The sequence below is a fragment of the Talpa occidentalis genome, unplaced genomic scaffold, assembly GCF_014898055.3.
Source record: "Talpa occidentalis isolate TD23 unplaced genomic scaffold, MPIMG_talOcc4v2.1 talOcc4.9, whole genome shotgun sequence".
Taxonomy (NCBI): domain Eukaryota; kingdom Metazoa; phylum Chordata; class Mammalia; order Eulipotyphla; family Talpidae; genus Talpa; species Talpa occidentalis.
Window position 1 is genome coordinate 86,347,900 of NW_023605305.1, and position 13,960 is coordinate 86,361,859.

Sequence of the window (13,960 nt, forward strand, 5' to 3'; positions counted from 1 at the left end):
ATATATATATATATATATATATATATATTGCTAGGAATTCTTCTGCTTTGTCAATTGAACTCCAAAGAAAATATTTTTCCCCTGATGGAATTATCTCCTGACAGAAATCTCCAGTGTATCATAAAAGACAAGAGTTTGATTTTATAATCAACTTTATTTGACTGTGCTATCAACCAGCCAAGAGTAAGGGGACAATCTACATGTAAGGATGGCAGTATTCTTTAGTCACTATCTGCATATATTGGCTTGGGAAAAAAAAAAGTGTTATTCATAACCTTCCTTAATTTTTCCTTGAGATTTTTAAACCAATTTGAGAAAATAGATGTGTGATAAGGCATAATGAAAATAAAAGGAAAGGCTTGGTTTCAGAGAAACCATACAACATGTGATTACATGGAAATCACTGAGTGCACGCACCAAATGAGGTCCTGGCCTTGGTCTATAGAATGATCTTTCAAGGCCAGGTGTCCTTGAAAGCATCTTGATCTCAGGCTGCCAAACATCACAACTGGGAGTAACTGGTTCTACCGTAAGTCTGTGTCCTTAACATATTTGACAATCCTGTAAGTTTTCTTTACTGATTCCCCTTATTTTATTCCAGATATACTTGGCCAAACCCTTCCCCATTTACTTGGATCCACTATCTCCCTCCCACTCTTTTTATTCTAGACAGAGGGACTCATGTCTCACTTCACAGAATCATGGAAAGTTAACTGGGGTAAAATGCTGTAACATAGAATTACTGCTCTGGTATTTAAAGTTTTCTGTGGTCTAGCCTTCCATTTACTTATCTACTATCTCCAGCATCCCCTTATTTATCAAATATTAAGTAACCTTAAGCATTCAGTATTCACCCATAGTTACACTATGCCAGACACATAATTTCATTTTCTAGCCTAAAATGAAATAAGAATTTGTTTTTGGGTTCACTGATCATTGCTTTAGAGGGTGACTGGGTTGTAAAAAAAAAATTAAAATTGATATCACCTGATTCATCTTTCCTTTTTATATAGGTGGCAATTAAAATCTGGAGAAGGATCATATCAAAAGTCCAAACTGATTTCCATTGTCATTATACTTTGTTAAGGAACTTGGTGCTCTTGCCCATTTGTGTGCATTTATATACCTACACAGCATTAGAACTATGTTTCCTGATGATTATCAACCTGAAGAGCAACAGGATGACTGATTGTAAATTGCTAATATGTGTGTTTAGTGATGGGGAAACAAAAAATAAATAAGAATCAAAATAGTTAAAACTTAGCCTAAGATATGTTCTGTATTTCTAAATCTCAAGCTCCATTTTCTGAACTTTCTAAGGCCACTGTAACTTTTCATGGAAGCTTGATAAGAAGCTGGGTGCTATCCTTAAACTCCTGCTGTTCAAAACTGATATCACAGCACATGTAGACAGAGAGGTCCTGCTGTGTATGGTCAGAAGCAACAGGCTGGTTGCAGGAGAATGAGCTATAGTCATCCACTCTGGGTTATGGGTTAGTCTGTGTTTGTGGCCATGGATCCCCCTGTCTGTGGTCACGGATCTCACTGTCAGAGCTGCACATTACTCAGATGAGATGACCTCATTTTCAGACACAGCAACTGAAAGTATAGATGAGTCTCAACTGCCAAGAGATCAGAAATAGCATTCCTTGGGTGCAGGCTTTTAAATCTTGGAGATACTTCCTAGAGAACAGAACGAGATTCCTAGGCCTCCAGAGTATCACAATTTTTTTTTCTTTTAAAATTTTAGCCTGAAAATTTCAAACATGCAGACAACTTGAAATGATACCACAACATGCACTTACCTATCTACCCACCATGAAAGCCAACAAGCACTGACATTTTACATACCACTTTATCTGTAATATGTTTTAATGCCTAAGAAATGCACTGAAGGAAACCCAATAAGAGAAGCTTATTCAGATCCTGTGAAGGCCTCCCCACCTGGCACCTCATTCCTGCCAATCTTTTTGGATTTTAGGAAGGGAGCTCAGATTCTTAGATTTTGCCTTGAACATGCCTAAAATTCAGCTCAGAGGTGTTTTTCTACCTGATTTCTTTGTCAGTGCCTCTATTTAAAGTTTTTCCAGTCTAGGTTTCTACTGCTGCCTTTCAATGTTCCTTCCTGAGACTTATTTGTCACTATCAAGTTCTTGACAATGATGTTTCCCTGTGCTTCAAGAAGCCACACAGCAAAAGTCACCTCTTAGTGAAAGGGAGTGGGGTCAGAGTAGAGCCAGAACTTGTCATTTGCTGGTTCTCTCACTTCATTCACTGCCCCGTGGGGAGTGTATTTCTGTGCCTCCTTCTGTCTTTTCAGGATCTGACTGTTCCTGTTACTCTTAAAAATCTTGCACACTTTTCATCTGCTATCCCCTCTCCAGCCCACATGGCCATCCTCTCAAGGCCTCTGACACCTCGTTTTATAGGTGACTCTGAGTAGGAGGCTTAGCATACTTTATCTGATACCACAGTTCTCTGCAGTAGTAGTTCAAAGCCCACCACTCAAACTCTTTCCAGACTTAGCCAGTCAGCTTATTTTATCTCTCCTGTTTCCCCTGAGTTGCATTTATAAGCTGGACCTGTGTCTGATTCATCACTTCTCCTCTAGTTGTGGCTGACACCAAATATAAACACACTCTCTGCCTTCCCCTTCCCCTCTCTCCCATCCCTCAATAGTCAAATGCCATTTTCTCTACAGAGATGATCAACAAAGAAGCAGGTTTCCCAGACAATGATATAGGCCTGATGCATGGTATATAACAGATAATGAAAATGAGCTACAGATAGAAAGAACAGGTACAGAAAACGTGGGCTTGAGAAGTCTCCTAGTGCAGAGGTGAAGAGCTCTGACTCTGAACTTGGAATGTAATTTGAATCCCATTTTCATAGCTTAATGTCTTTGTGATCTTAGGCCAGTTCCATCAGCCTCTGTTTCTTCATTTGACAATAAAGATCACAACAGTGACTAACTTCTGAGGTGTTATAATTAACTATAATAATGAGTGGAAAGCATTTAGCTCAATATCTGACCCCTAACAAGTGTTCAAACACACACACAAAGTACCCTTGTCATTATCATCATTCTCATGACAGGGCAGTCATCTATTTCTGTAAAACAGAAAAGAACAGAGGCAACTGAACACTTTAGAATTTAGAGTCTCTTCCCCTATCAAGCAGCAGAATACTTTCTATAATACTGTTTTCTGAGTTAGATAGATATATTTTTTTCATCATTTCCCTCCAGGAAACCATCTACTGCTTCTAATATAAAATAAACTGTAGAAAGAAGAAACTCATCTAATTTTGCAAGTCATCCTCACCCAAGGAGCACAGAACCCCAACTGTTCTTGACATAATACATTTACTAGTGAAAATTCATTATTAATAAGCATGAGATAACGACTTCATTTATTTGCAAGTGTGATTGCTCCTTGGAGGGCGAGAGGGCAGAGGAGCCTTCCGTCGTCAGAGTATCAGGCTCAATTCACACAGCTCAGGAGCAGTTGTTGAAACAGAGCATCTTCCACATTCAAACAAGTATGTGTCATTCATCATTTTCTTCCATTATGTGGAAGCCCTACGTCGCAGCTATTTTGACATTGTTCATCCCTGCTCCTTAGGGAAAGCAGCTTTAGGATTGGCTGCTGATATAAAAAGATAATTCACCAAAAAACTCAGACTTAGCTGGGGATAAGTCCCTTTGTAAACATGCTACTCTAAAGCTCTCAGCTGTCCACTGGACAGGAGGTTTAAGTGCTTAGCAGCAGAACTGAAGAAGTAAATAGCATACCATTTCCCTACAATGAAAAATCATGACTGCTTCATTCAGGAAAGGTTACGTTTTGAAATAAAATTACAGACCTGAGGCCATACAGGACTGTCCCATCTGGATGTAAGCGGATCATGCGGTTCTTGACAGTCACCCCGTGCACGAAAGACTTCTTGTCATTCAGAAAGTAAGTATCTGGCACCCAGAGCTGGTCTGCCACTCGATTGTCCAGAGTCAAGTTTAAAGGTATTACATTATAGGACAGCCGCTTATCTCTCCAGGCTTGCTGAAAGTACATTGTCAACGTATAATCCTGTGAAGGGAAGAAGGAAAAGAAGGTGAGTTTGTATCCAAATGGACTTGAGAGCTAGACCAATCCTTTAGCATTCATGAGAAAACAAAATATATTCAGCCATACACTATAACCACACATTATAAACATATGTAGACAAGAAATAATGACTAAGCCCATTCCTACAGAGGGCGTACTAGAGGCACTATAAATGTAGAAGTGAGGAGACTATATCCTTGTGAAGAACGACGGTAGGGGATAATAATTTAATAATTTGTCTTTCCCAATACGGGGAATTAACACAGGATTGTTTTAGGTGGAACATCACAACATTTTTCTTTTTATTGAGGTAACACTGGTTTACAATAATCTATATGATTCAGACATATCTCTGAATCACATCCCTTAGGTGTATGTCACCAAACCACACCCACCACCAAGGCCTCCACCATAGTTCACTGCATCCCATTCCTAGTATGCTCTTTCTCCTCCTCTTCCCAATTCACAGTCTCAGTTCTACAGTCAGATTTCTAGGGTTAGCTATTGGATTGGTTTTATCTTTGTTTTGTTTCCCTAAATTCCACATGTAAGTGAAACCATCCAGTATTTGTCTTTCTCCTTCTGAGTTATTTCACTGAGCACTCTCCCTTCTAGTTCCAACCATGTTGTTGTAAATGACAGGGGTTTACTGTTAACATACTGGAATAAAATTGATAAATAAGACAGTTCATATGACTACTCTCACAGAATTTATAAACAAAGCACAGATATGGATGATTAATATCAAATAATGCTTGCTACATTCTATGAAGAAAATAAGGCAAATAATGAAATTTTTAGATGGAATGGAAAAGAAAAACTTCTCTAAGCTGTTGGCATTTGTGCTGAGAACAGATAAAGAGCCCAAGCCACTGGCTGTGAGATGAACACCCAGGGCAGATGGAAACCTGCAATGACCCTGAGGTGAGAATGAGCTAGGCATGTTCCAGGAACAGGAAGGGCACCCGCTTGTTAAACTCCAAGGATTCATAAGGAGAATGGAGACAAGTTCAGCCTTGTGCACTTCACAGTTAGCAAGGAATACACATTTAAAAGCATTAGTTGGAAGGCTTTTAATTCATGACGTTAGTAACTGTGAGTCTGTCAATGAATCTTAATTGATCTAATCAAGTGGGGTTTGCCTGGCAAGGTATCACTGGCACTGAAGACTCAATATTTCTTGAGACTGAGTCCCAGGCTAAGCTCCAGCTGTTAAGAAACAGTAGATTATGATACAGTGGGCACTGGGCTGGGAGCCCCAGGTCAAGCATTCCTCAACTGTTTCTATGAATGGGAAATATGAAACTTCTTTTTGCTTTCCTTCCATTAACTATAAATGGAGCTTTCAATACATGCCCAATCTAACCAGAAAACAATAAAAATTAAATGTACAACTCAAATGCAATTTGCAAACTACAAAAAGCAATACAGTATGAATAAGACATTTACATATATAGTGTGATGTGTTTTATCTATTAGAGACCTATAGTTACAATGCAATTGCTCTATCACCCTCATTTGAATGACTAAGTGAAGGCCCACATATTCATTTGAAAAAGTTAATTACAATTCTATTTTAAAATCAGTTCACAATGCCCTACTTGAGGGCGTTTTAAAACAACTAGAATCATGTGTTAATCATTTCTGTAACCTGAGACTCTAGCAAGGTCTTAGGGCACAGATATTGAATGAATAAATGTCCGGGAAGATATGTTGGTTGGACTTCTGCAAACCCCCATACTTTTTTTGCAGAGAAGAAGCACACTTCAAGCCCTATGAAGTCCCTGAATTTTTCCAACCCATGTTGAGATTTATACATCCTAATTTGGTTATGTAATTGTAAAATAAGATGAGTATGATATCATTTGCTAAAAACATTAAAGTTTTCACAGAAGTATTATCCCTTTGCAAAAAATTTAAATATTTTACCTTGTTTCACATATACATAAGCACATAATATGCAGGTGTATGTGTGTTCATCCGTATAGGACTGTCTTCTGAATGACAAGTGCAGAATCAAATTCTAGTCTAATAAAAAAAAATTAATATCCTAAAAGTATATCAAATAATTACAGATAAAATTTTTTTGTAGTGGGATACCTTAATAAGTGCTCTGAACTATGCTGTAACACTGTGCTTTAGTAAAGAATTAGACTGCAGAGTCTCTAGAATAGCATTGATATATAATAAAAGCAACCTTGAAGACTCATGAATTATATAACTAGAAAGCTGAAAAAAGACCAAGTACATTTTTGCATGTGCCTCTGTTACAACAGACTAAAAATACAAATAGACTAAGAAATAGGACATAAGATAGGCAATTTATATTGTGCTTGAGAGAACATGTTTAGTCATTTCCAATTCTTACAGATATGATGAAAATGTGATTACTACCCCTACTGGAATATAAAGTCTCCTTAAGATTCTTTGATAATAAGCCTTCGTAAGATATAGGGAAGATAATACTGTTTGGAAGGTGCTAGGGTTTATCAGTCAGCTGAGATGTGTTTGGACACAGGAAATTGTATTCTCTTTTGGGCTAAATAAATGGTGATATTGTGAGATCCTGCATCACATGTTAACTCTTGTTATTTGTCAGCAAGACAGTGCCTACTAAGAAATGTTCTCAGACAGTGATTCTGCTAACTGTCAAATCAATTTTCATTTCATTTATTTCTAAGTGACACATCCTGACACTGTCAAGAAAGGAATAAGTTCCTGGATCTGAATAAATGCTATTGGGCAATAAAGGAAATGATTTTGAGTACCCCCTTTGTCCTAAGCTTTCATCTAAACAAGAGGAGTCCTTTGAACTTTCATATAGAGATCATAGTGTTTGCAGTTATCAATCCCACCTTTAGGAAACTGTCTCAAAATTGGTTTATTCAAACTGAAAGATATGCAGATAAGTCACTTAGAGGGTGCTCCATAATCCACAGCATCACCATGCAAGAAGAATTTAGATGACTAAAACTTAAACCAATTGACTTTCAAGTCAAACAAGATGAAATTAACCCATTAATCTTTCCCATTGATTACAACTAAACATGCTGAAAAGACTAAAAAGCAACTACTTTAGGACCACACAATGTAAAATAAAAAACAAAAATAGGCAGATTGGAGAGGGGATCAAAATGTTAAGAAAGAGCACTACCTTACACATATACAGTCAGTCAAAAATATACATAAATGGAGAAATATGCCATGTTTTTCAATTTAAAAAGTTAATATGTTTAAAATGTCTACTCTCCCTGTTGATCTATAGATGAAATTTGATCCCAGTCAAAATCTGAGCAGAATTTTTTAAATAGTTATCAACATTCTGGGCCTCACCTAGTGGTACAGTGGCTGAGCGCAGGGCTGTGAGGCTGCCTGCAGCCTCTGCAGTGCTGGTTCGATCCCCGGCCACTGGCCAGGATCCCACATGGCGTGCAGACCTCTCCTGCCACCCGCTGCTCCCCTCAGCAGTGGATTTCATCAGTCTGCCTGTTCTGTTCCCTACTCTGGCTCTGGTGAATTCTCTCACCCTCCCACGCTTCTGACTGTACCCAGTGCTTGTATAAATAAATAAATAACTCTTTTAAAAAATAGTTATCAACATTCTGACTTTAAAATTTACATGGAAAGCAAAGGACAAGAATAACCAAAACAATTTTGAAAGGGAAAAAAAATTTGGAGGCACTCATACTGATTTCAAAACTTAATATTAAGCTATACTAATACAGTATGCTAGTATGGTACTGATAGAAACATAGATCAATACAAAAATCTAAAAATTAACCCACATAAAAATGTTTAATGACTTTTGATAAATGTAAAAACTGGTAGATTGGAGAAAGCATAATCTTCTTAAAAAATGGTCTGGATCAACTACAGCATCCCTATTCAAATACATACATGCATGCATGCATGCACACAGACATGCATGGAAATCTCAACCCATACTTTACACATGATATAAAAGAAGCATAGAATGTGTCATAGCCTTAAAAGTAAATTTTAAAACTTTGTGAAGAAAATATAGGAAAAATTCTCTATAACTTTGGGTTAGCCAAAGACTTCTGAGATATAAACTGAAAGGAAAAAGAGTAAAACAAAAATGGGTAAATTGAACCTCAAAAAATTTAAAAACTGTTCTATGAAAGACATTCTAAGACAGTGAAATGACAAACCAAAAACAATCGAAAAATCCTTGCAAATCATATCTGACAAATCCAAAATGAATAAACATTAAATTAACTATCAAAAATCAAAAATAGGCATAAGATGTGAACACTTAACCAATGAAATGTGAACATTTAACCAAATATGAATGGCAAATAAGCACATGAAATGATATCCAACACTACAATACATCATGGAAAATGAATTAAAAGCTAAAATGAGATCCTATTAGGTTTCTATTAGAGAAACTAAAAAAAATCTGGGAAAAAACTGACAATTCCAAGTGTTGATGAGGATAAAGAGCAACTGAAATTCATACACTGTAGGTGGGAAAACAAGGTATCAAATACTGGGAAAAACAGTTGGATAGCTTCTTATAAAGACAATAAACATTTGGGATATGACATAGCAGTGTGCAAACAATTACAGCAGCTCTATTTTAATTGCCAGAGCTGGAAGCCATCTGGATGAATGCTGTTGAGCAGATGAAGAAACTTGAAATAGAATAATACTCAGCAATTAGAAAGAACAAACTATAGATGTGACATCAAATACAGAGTTAAGTAAAAGAAGCCTGATACTATATGATTACATTCATATGACATTCCAGAAAAGGTAAAACTACAGGGACATTTCCCAGTGGTTTCCTGGGACTTCTACCCTGATAAGGTAGAAGCTGATGACCATGGGTGAGAACCAGGGGATGATTTTGGATAATTGAACTAGTCTGCATCGTCTCTGAGGTGGTAGAAATGTGACTATAGACATTTGTCAATACTCATAGAACTGTACAGCATAATATGCTTATTATTCTGTGTATAAATAAACAACTAAATTTAAAAAGTGCTTCAAAGAACAAAAACATGGTCTCTAAGGTCAGATGCACCAAGGTTCATATCCTAGTACTTTCATGTCCCTCTACTGTGGCCCTAGATGATACCTCTCAAGTCTCTGTATCTGCTTCTGACTCAAAAGAATAATGAAAGCTAATCAGTTTAGGAATTAGGATAAACAAGAGCTACTTTGACATCTGGGACAAGGAAAGTAGAATGAAGCTACAAATAAATCTCCATGCATTTGGGTGACATGTGGTCCCATCAGGAACAACTGACAAGATCACTGCTGAATGGTTATAGGTTCACAATTGTGCTCTGGTACAATGAGGTAAGTGAATAAGGGAGTTTCCAAGGTCACTTTTAGGAGTAAAATCCTGAGACTAAAATTCTGAGAAATGCTGTGCTGACTTTGAATTAAAATATGCTTTGTAATTTCAAACTCTTCCAAATATCTAAAACACTTGTTGGAATTTTTTTCCTGTTTTAGCAATTTGTTTTCTAATACCAAGACTCAAACTTTGCTTGTTTCTTTGGCTCAGTATCCTAGAAAATATATAATGTGAAATGATTGTATGTTTTTCTATTAATTAAATCACAGATCTTATTAACATGCCACCCTCTTAGTCACTAATGACATTTTTCTGTTCCAGAATCTGAACTAAGATCCCACTTGGACTGAGTTCTTAAGAGCCTTGGCATCCTTCTATCTGGAACAGTTCTCCTCAATCTTTCCTTGTCTCGGTGATATTAAGCTTTCGAAGAGTACTGGTCATTTACTTGTTCTGGGTTTGTCTCCTGATTAGATTGAGTTGATAGTTTGGCTGTAATATCACACAAGAAACATTGTATTCACCATGTAAGGGGTATATGAAACCAGTATGTCTTATTCCTGGTGCTATTAATCTCAAACTGTTGGTTAAATTGCATCTTCCAGGTTTTTCCACTGAGAAGCCACTATTTTCTTTGTCATTAATAACTATCTTGAGGGTGATACTTTAGGATTATGGAAACAAAATTATTTGGCTGATTTTGATCATTACTATGTTTCTGTTTTTCACTTATTGTCCAAGTTTCTCTCTCTCTTCATTCATCCCACTTTGGATCAACATATTCAGTGAACATCTTTTAAGTACTAATATGACCAATCAAAAGAAATATATATTTATTTGTTAAAAAAAATAAGCCTTTGAAAGTGTTATCCTTCTGTCTGCCTACTCTGTTCATAGATGAGTGACATTGCTCTGGCCACAGGTGGTTCTGGCTTAGTCATGGAATCCACTTGGAATCTGCGGTACAGCTTGTTATCCTGGTGTCAAGACTGCTGGCTGCACTAGTGTGTCGATTTTCACACTTGCACTTGAATTTTCTCATCCACAAAGCTGCACCACTCCCCCAAACCCTTCATTTACCTCAATTGCTCCCCATACGCTTTTGGTTTCTCTGGAGACCTTACTATTTCTTATCTATGCAGCTTTCCCCTTTTTTCAAAGAACAGCTACCTATGTGGGGAACATTATAAATATGATGATGTCATTCTCCCTATTTTTCTGTATTTTTTCTTATTTCTCTGTTTTAGGAAGATGGTGGTAGGTTTCACATTTATTTGGTCTGCTGTTTGATGATTTCAAGACACCAAACAGTTTATTATTAATGACCTGAATTTAAAGTTTATTGTCATAAGTGATAGTGTGTGGATTGTTTAATTTGATGTATCTATTGGAACTACACTCTCTGAGCTTTGAAAATAACTATGCTAAAATCTTGAGCTTTGCAGATTAATGGTTTCATCTTTAAAATTAAATTGATTTTTCCAAGAAATCTCTCTCTCGTGTTCTCTCCCTCTCTCTCTAGTTCCTTTTCTCTCTCTCCCTCTCTCACTTGTTCTCTCTCTCTCTCTTGCCTGTCAGATTTTATAATTTTGAAGAAAAATAAGTTAAAAATTTATCTTCATTCTAATTACTCCTTTCTGAAATAACAACTGTGTCTAATATCCTATTATATCCTATTTTTCTTTAACTTATGCCAGATCAAAATTGAGGTTCTGAGATGAGAATATGACCTTCTGACTTTTGTAAGACAGGGTTGATGTGTTCAAGGAAATAAAACCTGTGATTCAAGAACTGGAATTGCAAGTTTAATTTAATTTAAATGTAATACAAATTTCATGTGAGAAAAACTCTGTCATAGTTTATTCAACATATCACACACACAGCTTTTACTATCATTTTGGGCACAGTCTTTTAATTTGGATGGTGTTTAGAAAAGTCTTTGTTTCTATTTGTTATTTCCATTTTTAAAGTATGGGGCATAGGAGGGCTGGATTCCAAAGATTAGAAATGCCATGTCACTTCTCCAATTAAAATCTTTTGCTTTTCTTTTTTTTTTCTCTTTCATGGAAACAAAAGACATTGCATCTAATGTAGAAATGGTCACCTTCATAAATACTATAGCAAGTAAATGAAAAGTATATTTAGTAAGTTCATTACTATGTTCATTACTTTAGTAAGTTCATTCTCTATATCACAGGCTGTAACCTCCTTGAGAGCCAAGATTGTTCCTTTTTTTCTGTGTAACATACATCATAGTGCCTATTTTTTGTTAAATGGCAACAACTTTTATTTCTTGTTAAATGGTTCAAATTTCCCTGTGAACACTTGCAAATATGTACAGAGGTCTCTAAACTGTGTTTTACTCTTTGCTCTGATATTTGCTTTCCAAGGGATATTTGTGGAAAATAATTAAGCAGTACTTTTGATTGCATTATCTCTAAATATTGCCACAAGTCTCTTTTCTCTATCTTCAGTTCTAACCATCTCGTTGAAGACACGATTATTTGTCAATGATTATAAAGTCATTATAACGATCTCCTTGTTTTGCCCATTGCTTCACATGGTAGTAGAAGAATAAAGCAGGTCACATCTTCCTTACTTAATACCATCCAAAGGCTTTTCATTGCTTTTGGAATAAAGCCAAACAAACTATCTTGATGACCTGGACTCTGTTTTCCTCTTTAATATCAGTTTCCATTACCTCCTGTCTTCCCTCATCTTGACTCAGCTCATCCACACAGACCTTTTTTCCTGATTTACAAATACTTCAAGGTCCTTCATCCTTAGAAACTTTGTCTCAATAACTGACTTTCTGGTCCCCAAGTATGATTGATTCTTTCTTTGGACTCTGAGCTCATCTCAAAAGTTAAAGCTTTGTCAATCCAGTGGTTTCTACCATATGCCACACTTACATTGTGCTCACTGAACTTACCATTTCTTTTACTAACCATATTCACTTGTTTAGTTTTTATTTTTCATGTCTCCAACCAGAAGGTAAGTTCCATGAAAATAACTTGCTTCTCATTGTATCCCCAAGTCTAAATGAGTTTATCACAGAATAGCAATAAAAATATGTCTACTGAAAAATATGAGAGAATGATTGAGAAGTAATGCACATTCACCCCCATCAAAGTAAATATTTGCTATATTAGTGATACAATAAAAAATCATTAAAGACCTAAGTGTTCATCAATATGAAATTGAATGAACACAACATAGTATATAATATATAATGGAATATTTGCCTACATTAAAATATTTTAAGAAATAGCTATTGACAAAAATATGTGTTACATATATTACTTATATTTTATCTCTTTAAAAAGCTGCAAAAGCAATAATGATATGATTCTATGTTTTTGAATAATACAGATAAATATTAGGAAAATGTCTCATAAATATAACAGTGGTATCTCCAAGGTGAGATAAATGATTTTCAGCTCTTTTTTTGTTAATCTGTATTTTTGCTACATGCTTTATGAATATAAATGGTTTCTGCAACAAAAACTATTTAAGCAAATAATTCCTTTCTGAATTAAATAATAAAAATAGAGTTTTCCATTACACTATATCATCACTGTGTATGTAAGGACAAGGAAGATAGTCACACATAATGAGAAACCTCTGACCTTTAGCTTAGTCATTGACAACACACCTCTTCTTTGTTTTGACCAAGCCGTTTAGCTAGTCACACAAGAAGAAAGAAAGATGTAAAAAATATATAAAAGAAAAAAGAAAAAAGAAGAACTTTAAGCAACCAAGTGTTTTCCTTTTCCAAGAAAGTTAATCATTTAAACCATTATTGATATGACCTATCAGCTCTATTTTTTTCTCCTGAACAACAAAAAAAGGTGATCCAGAACATTTTGCTACTCTAACTTCAGTGTCCTTGACTCTCATTGTAAGGGAATTTTTATTTCTAGCTTAATCTTTTACCTGTGCCTATATTCCTTATTTAATTCTAAGGGGACACACATACAAACACACACACACACATGCACACACACACATCCCTAGTCAGTCTACTTTCAGTTCTAATAATGCCTTCTGTATGGCAATGAAGTTTGAGTCATTGGCTTCGTCCACAAAAGCTTTCAACAGACTGTATTGCTTGAAAAGTCCAAACTCCTGGGGCCTTCCTAGTGGTGCAGCGGTTGAGTGCCGCTCTGCGAAGCTGTCCTCAGCCTCTGTAGTGCTGGTTTGATTCCCGCCCGGCCAGGGAGAACCCCACATAGCGCAGCAGACCTCTCCTGCCTCGCCTGCTGCTCCCCTCAACAGAGTCTTTGCTCCATCTGCCTGTTCTGTACCCCGCTCTGGCTCTGGTGAATTCTCACACCCTCCAGCGCTTCTGACCTGTACCCCAGTTCTTGTATAAAAAAAAGTCCAAACTCCTTAGAAGGCCCTTCAATCTCTTCTACTCACATCACTCTTTGTTTCTTCAGCCAGTGTGAGTGAACTGAGAAAGAGCGGATGAGCCCGCTGAGTTCTCAGATGTCCTAGGGTTCTACATCACTCCTTTTTATCTTCA

The 13,960-nt window shown here is 36.4% G+C and overlaps 1 protein-coding gene across 2 annotated transcripts in view; it reads right to left on the reverse strand.

The window, feature by feature from the left end:
• GABRB2 (gamma-aminobutyric acid type A receptor subunit beta2) overlaps positions 1-13,960 on the reverse strand; it is a 230,187-nt gene that overhangs the window by 144,202 nt on the left and 72,025 nt on the right. For both annotated transcript variants that reach the window (XM_037500281.2, XM_054691147.1), the window contains exon 5: positions 3,865-4,085. In XM_037500281.2, coding sequence (XP_037356178.1) covers positions 3,865-4,085 — 221 coding nt within the window. The remainder of the gene's footprint in view (positions 1-3,864; positions 4,086-13,960) is intronic.